Below are 7,047 nucleotides of genomic sequence, written 5' to 3' on the forward strand. Positions count from 1 at the left end.
AAAACGAATGTTAGTCTAAAAGGAATGTGAGATCATGTCTATATGCTTTTAATAGTGGAGATCAAGTTCATAAATAACCTGGCTGGGCTGATGAGACAGTGGATTGCACAGTCAAATGGAACAGAGTAAATAGGCAATTTAAATGTCAGTTTTAGCCGGCGCTAACTTGTGGAATAGACCGGCGGGAATGCGGTTGTAACCTATCAGAATTCAGGAACTGATTTACCCGTTATATAATGTGCCATAAATGACAATAAGTCAAAGTGACTGTAAATGATTTATACGGCAAAATTTTTACTTTCCCCTTCTGATTTTTTTTTTTTTTACATGATTGACCAAACCTGCGCCAAATATTCATGTGACTGGACCTCACGAATCTGCAGCTGACACAAGAAGCCGGAGAGGGGTGCATGCTGGTTCTTGTAGGGATATATAATTATCTTAACTTTTAAATCTGACGATTTTACTGGTCAAATAAAACTAAATTTCCCGCAATGCCTTTCGCCTTTAGCTTTTCCTGTACTTCCTGCTCGGTAAGATAGCGGGCAATCGGTCGTCAAAACAATCCTGTCATTTGGAGAATTTATGTAAAATCAAATATAAGTCACCAGGCTAAGGGAATTCCTATTTGTTTTAAAACAACTGACTCAAAGAAAAGACAATGGTATGTTTGCAATTGGGTACATTTTGTGGCCAATTACTTTGCTCTAACGTTAGCATAGCCGCTAGCTAGCCAATGTCGTTCGCCAATCTCTCCTGTGAAATGTATGAGAAGCCTATAAAGTATAGCTAGCTAGATAACGTTATATATTCGAATTAAACAAACCTAACTAAATGAATCGATTAACTACATCTGACTCCCGACTTTTTTTTACGAATAACTGCCTGGCTTGCATTTGTCAGTAACGTTAGACTAGTTAGCCACCTAGCTAGTTAACATAGCTAGCTATATATCTTGACCTGAAAGGGTGTGGCTAGCTAACGTTAGATTACTAACTAACGTTAGGTGTTGTAAAGGAATGCGAATCTGTCTGCAACACTTAACCAATCCATGCTCAGAAATGCACTGTTATTGGTGTTTGTTATAGTTGTAGGTTATAGGTGAAACTGATGATGCATGGGGTGGTGAGAACATCCAGTGAATCAATCAAATAAAATGTTATGTCACATGCCCCGAATGCAACAGGTGTAGTAGACCTTACCGTGAAATGCTTAACGTTACTTACCCATAGTTAGATCTGAGAATCCATATTCAAGACAAGGCTAGCGAGCGTTCAATATTTCCTAATGTTCAAATGGAAATTAAGTGTGTAGAACTTTGACTCTCTGACAAGAAGAACGGGAAAATCAAGTTCTATTAGCTACATTACATTCAGGCATAGTCTAGCTTGGCTATATGCCAAGTGCAGAATGTTGTGATGTAGCTAGCTAAGTTACGATAGCAGGGCTCTCCAACCCTGCTCTTGGAGAACTACACTCCTGTAGGTTTTCACTCAACCCTAATCTAGCACACTGGTTGATAAGCTGAACAAAGTTAGTTACAACTGGGGTTGGAGCAAAAACCTTACAGGAGGGTAGCTCTCCAGGAACAGGGTTGGAGACCCCTGTACTAGACTGCAGAGTATTTCTCATTCTTCATTTTCTCTCCCTTGCTCCTGTCATACAGATCCGCTTCATCCTGATTCAGAACCGAGCAGGGAAGACCCGACTGGCCAAGTGGTACATGCAGTTTGATGACGACGAGAAACAGAAGCTGATTGAGGAGGTGCACGCTGTGGTGACTGTCCGTGATGCCAAGCACACCAACTTTGTGGAGGTATGGCAGAAGGATTTACTCGATGCCATGTCTGTGCGTTGGAGTCTGTGTGTGCCCTAATGTAGGCTATTTGTTTTCTGGCAATTGTATTCATTGTCACTATCTGGCCATTCTAGCAAGGCTGGAAGCTACCTGGTACTGTAACTCAAAGGTCTGCAGCTGCATTTGGCGTACTGTTTACTTGGCTTTACAATGACATGGGCCTAAATTGTAGCATACATTGTGACACTGAAGAGGCGGTGGATAATAGGCTATATTTTCCACCGATATACTGTAACTCTAATTGGTTAACCAAGTTGAATTCGATATGCTATTAATTATTCTTAAATGAAAAGCACATATTGAGACAATTGTCTGTCTTGTCTTCAGTTCAGGAACTTCAAGATCATCTATAGGCGCTATGCTGGTCTGTACTTCTGTATCTGTGTGGATGTGACAGACAACAACCTGGCATACCTGGAGGGCATTCACAACTTTGTGGAGGTATGATAAGACATTAACTCACACGTATACTGTTTATTATGATGACACACAATGTGGGAGCTGTTTCATGTCAATGACTCTTTGGCTGGTTATGTGAAGGAATGTGGGCTAATCAAATCTCCACATTCATAGCTGAATGATTAGGCATGCTTTATTGGTAAATTATCGTATCGATGTGCTCCTACAGCTCTTTAGAATATAGGGTGTGTTCATAAATTCAATCTGGAGTGCGGTTTAGGCGTTCGTAAATTCGGAGCGTTTTGTCAGATTGTCTGTTTGTAAATTCTGAGCGTTTCGCTCTTGGAGTGTTCAGGAAGCACAGTGGTCGAGGAGTAGGGTTGATCTGAGCGTTCTGACCTCACAACAGCAGTCAAGCACCCAAGCTAACTGGCTAACGTTGGCTAGCATGCTAGCTACTTCCGATCATAAATGCGAGAACACCTCACTCTGACCATTTTACTCACCCTAGCCGAGCTGGTTATCCAGAGCGTTGGTGACTGTAACTGTGCTGCTGGCAACAATTATTTAATTACGCTTTTTTTGCCAACGTTTACTGACACTGGCCATATTCAACGGGTGTTGAGTGTTCCTATATTCATCAGTTATTCTGCACTCTGGTACACTCAGACGCGAGTGCTCTGAAATCGGAGTAGATAACCAGAGCAAATTTACGAACACACCTATAGAGTACCACAGTATGAGTCATAATGCCCATAAAACCTAGCGGTCAAACAGGGCAATAGTTCCAATTGTTTTCCCACCATTTTTCCCATAGGGGATTTTAGAAACGCAGTATTGTTTTTCCTTGGGAATAGTGTTTAATACACAGGTTGACAATAAATGTGGCTCAATTCAGTTTTTTTTTAGAGTGCCTGCAATAAGAGCTACGATGCTAATGTTCTCTGGGTGTCACTGAGTAGACTGATACCCCATGTCATTGATCAACAATCCATCGGTAAGGCTGTACAGTGAAATAAGTATGTCCCAATGCAATTCTAAAGTATAATACATCCAGTGTGATTAACAGATTTTTGTCAAATTAACATAGCCTTTTGTTGATTTTATATAACATTCCAACCTTGTTTAGCATGATCTTTTCAATTATGGCATAATTCTACTATTTGTATTAATTTGCATCACTGTCAATGACATACTTTTATTTTGAAGGCTAACCAAAGTCCACTATTGTGGCTAATCCTTGTGGCTAGCTTCACATAGATGGGTCCGACCACCATTAATCAAATAACCCTCGTTTATAAGACCGATCTTATTTTAGATGATGATACCTAGCTGTATAGTTAGCTAGTTTCTGAAACAGATTATGTCGTTTTGCATCCATGAGCTAGCTAGCTTTTTTTATGACCAGCACTGTAGGTGCGCGAGACAACTTTACCAGCATCATAGCATACGTATCGATGAATCAAATACGGGTGTTAGTGTAATCAATGTGTAATAACTACGTAATAAATGTATGAACGCGTTAAATTATGTGACTTGCAGTCATATTCAGGTCCTGATTGGTCAACAAGCTTGTGTTTGTGTGTAACCTTTTTATTTAACGAGGCAAGTCAGTTAAGAACAAATTCTTATTTACAATGATGGCTTCCCCCGGCCAAAACCGGACCACGCTGGGCCAATTGTGCGCTGCCCTATGGGACTCCCATTCACAGCCGGATGTGATACAGCCTGGATTTGAACCAGGGACTGTAGTGATGCCTCTTGCACTGAGATGCAGTGCCTTAAACCGGTGTGTGAACTATTTAACTGTACTAGCGGCCTTAAGCATTATAAAATGTTTAATTTCGGTATCGGGTTTTTTTGCAAGGGAAAATATCGGATATCGGTATTGGCTAAAAATGTCATATCGGTGCATCACTAATTTGAAGTGTTTCTAAAATCATGCATGGTGGAAAAATTGGAACCATTTCCCTGTTTGACCGCTAGGTCTTATGGGTATTATGACACCTCGACTGTGGGGCTCTATTTTCTATGCATTCTTACCCAGTGTAATACGCCCCATATAGAGTCTGACTCGACGCAAAAGTAAGACCAGAACACCAAAGTGGGGGAAGGACAAATCTCTCTGGTGGTGTTCGTTCATATTCCCAAAAAGCATTGCCTGAGTGGCTTTCCTCCCAGGTCGAGGGGAAATGGCGGAACAGCTCGCACTGTGCTCCCTGTCCGAGGGGCAGGCGGAATGTGGCCGTGAAGGAAAACAGCTGAGATTCCTGACACTCGGGTTCAAGAGCACCGCGACCTGGAATGCTGGACTTCCTCAGGCCCTTAAATGATTCCCTATATAGGCTAGTGCACTACTTCAGACCACAGCCTTGTACTATGGATTACACTGTATCCTAGCTATGAATTAGACTAAATAGTTCATGTAACAAAACCTGACCCCCATGTCATCTTTTCCCCCTTTAGGTGTTGAATGAGTATTTCCACAATGTGTGCGAGTTGGACCTGGTGTTCAACTTCTACAAGGTAAGAGTAAAAGTGTTGATGAATTGTAAAACCACAAACACTCTGTGCTAAGAGGAACAACAGAAAGGAGCGGAAAAAACCCGGGGGAGGTGAAAAGATACCATTTTAATGTATTTTCTTTCATTGCAATGGGGAGGTGCTATGGCAACGAGGATGGGATGCGTAATTACAACAATCAGTCAACTAGGCTCATCCACATCAATTTGGTGGGGGTTGGTTTTCCTCTGCCAGAAATGTTAAGCAATTAAGACTCCTCTGATGACTGCCCTTTAAGCAGTTATCGTGTCAATTACGTGAGGCATTTCTGAATATTCGCCCACTCGCTGAACCTTAAAGAAGCGCAGCCCACGCTAAAAGTTGCTGCGCTCTGTGATGTCTTCGGATTCACGAATAAAACAGAAAGTGCCAGAAAGCGACATGATGGCAAACAGCTTGCCTCAACATCAACCCCCTCTCTATTAGATCTAGTGCCACAGCAGCAAGGCCTACGCACTGCTAGAAAGGCTCATTTACATAATTGGGTGGAGATGAATCTGCAGGATCTATACAGTTCTCCCAACTCTTCCGTTTTTTTTTTTTTACAGCTGTGTGCGCACAGGGAATTTGACCAGTGCAGTAGGCTGGCCTCTGACCTAACCTGCCTCTACCTATCCTGTGTGTTCTGTCCCAGGTGTACACGGTGGTGGATGAGATGTTCCTGGCGGGGGAGATCAGAGAGACGAGCCAGACCAAGGTCCTCAAGCAGCTGCTAATGCTCCAGTCCCTCGAGTAGCCAACAGGGCAGCCATCTTGACCAGTCCATCACCCACCCACCATCAATGTCACTCTGGAAAGGACCCCCTCTCATTTGCCATCTTCCACCCCTTACAGAAACCAGGGGCTTATTCACGAGGGTGCAGTCACAGAACGTTCAGATAGAAATGCATGGTGTAGAACAGACATCGTTTTCGGTCATGCAGAATCGGAATCGAGTCGGCTCTACACATTACATTTCGATCCGCAACAATGAGAAAGTTTCAACCTCTTATGCCCCAGAAAGGCTGTATTTTGGTGCTGCAGATATGGCCCTTATCATTTAATTTCTTAACCACCAGTTCAAGTAAAATCATCTGGATGAGTATATTTGCAGCACTGAAAATACATGTTCTCTCTATGCCCTGTCTCAAGCTGGAGGCTGCACTTACGGCAGTTAGATTAAGGTTGCCAGTTATTCACCTGTACATCCCGCCGTCAAACCTATACTAGTGGAGAGAGAGGATGACAAGGATTCACTGTTCTGGCAACCCCAGTGTCACTACAGTAGCTAAAAAAAAAACATCAGAAAACCCTTGTAAACTGCCTGTGATATCCCTGTCTTCTCTGCACCACATGTCTTGTCTGGGAGAATCACAGTTTGAGCTGAGGAGTGACTAAACCACCGCTACGAATGCCCATTGAAGCCATTGACCTCTCGTTGTGGTTCACAGTTCAATGGAGTGCACTTTAAGTGTGCCGTTGAGAGGTCTGGTAATGGCAACCTGTGCAGGGTTGTAGCTACTCTCTGTGATATTAAATAACTCTCAGTATCATGTCAGGTTGTATATCAGACAATGCGTCTCCACTCCACATATGGTGCTTGTTAGTCACATCCAGATATGTTCAACTTTAAATACACACATACTTTAAGGGAAATTATACAGTGATATATATTTTAAGTAAAGCAGTACTGTGAAGTTTGTTTTGTATGGTGTACATATATACAGTGTATCTTATGCATAATAGTGTGAAACCATTGTCTTTTCCAGGCCTTTCCTCAGCTTCTCCTGCCTGTCTCGTTGTCACCGAGTGTTTTAATACACAGATCTGAATTGGGGGAAATTCCATTAATATTCCCTGGTCAGCTCATTCGTACGACATAAATGGGCTTTCCAACAACCAGAGGCCAAATGATATGACCAAAACTCTAGAGGCACTTGTCTAGTAGGTCTGTGACAACACCGCCTTGTAACTTGTCTGTCATTGTAACCATGTCCAGTCTTGCACCTCCCAACACATCACAGGTTTCACATGTTACTATTATGGTTTGTTAGTTTTTTTAAATTTGGATTTAGTGCGATGTACTGCTTCCCCTCTCCTGTCCGAGATTGTTGAAAGATGTTGGTCTCCTGTTGCTATACTACCCAGTCAGTGTATATATATAAAAATAAATCAAAGTACTAAATAAAATGTTAAAACCTGTGCTTTTTACTGTGAATGTGTGACGAACATCAGATGAAGTACTGAAA

At 42.2% G+C, this 7,047-nt stretch overlaps 1 protein-coding gene across 1 annotated transcript; it reads left to right on the forward strand.

The window, feature by feature from the left end:
• Nucleotides 1-499: 499 nt before the first annotated feature.
• LOC139549157 (AP-2 complex subunit sigma) lies at nucleotides 500-7,000 on the forward strand. Its single transcript, XM_071359317.1, has 5 exons — nucleotides 500-664; nucleotides 1,667-1,816; nucleotides 2,186-2,299; nucleotides 4,724-4,783; nucleotides 5,454-7,000. The coding sequence occupies exons 1-5, from the start codon at nucleotides 662-664 to the stop codon at nucleotides 5,553-5,555; spliced, it is 429 nt and encodes a 142-aa protein (XP_071215418.1). The 5' UTR covers nucleotides 500-661; the 3' UTR covers nucleotides 5,556-7,000.
• The last annotated feature ends 47 nt before the right edge of the window (nucleotides 7,001-7,047 follow it).

The sequence above is a fragment of the Salvelinus alpinus genome, chromosome 22 (assembly GCF_045679555.1).
Source record: "Salvelinus alpinus chromosome 22, SLU_Salpinus.1, whole genome shotgun sequence".
NCBI lineage: Eukaryota > Metazoa > Chordata > Actinopteri > Salmoniformes > Salmonidae > Salvelinus > Salvelinus alpinus.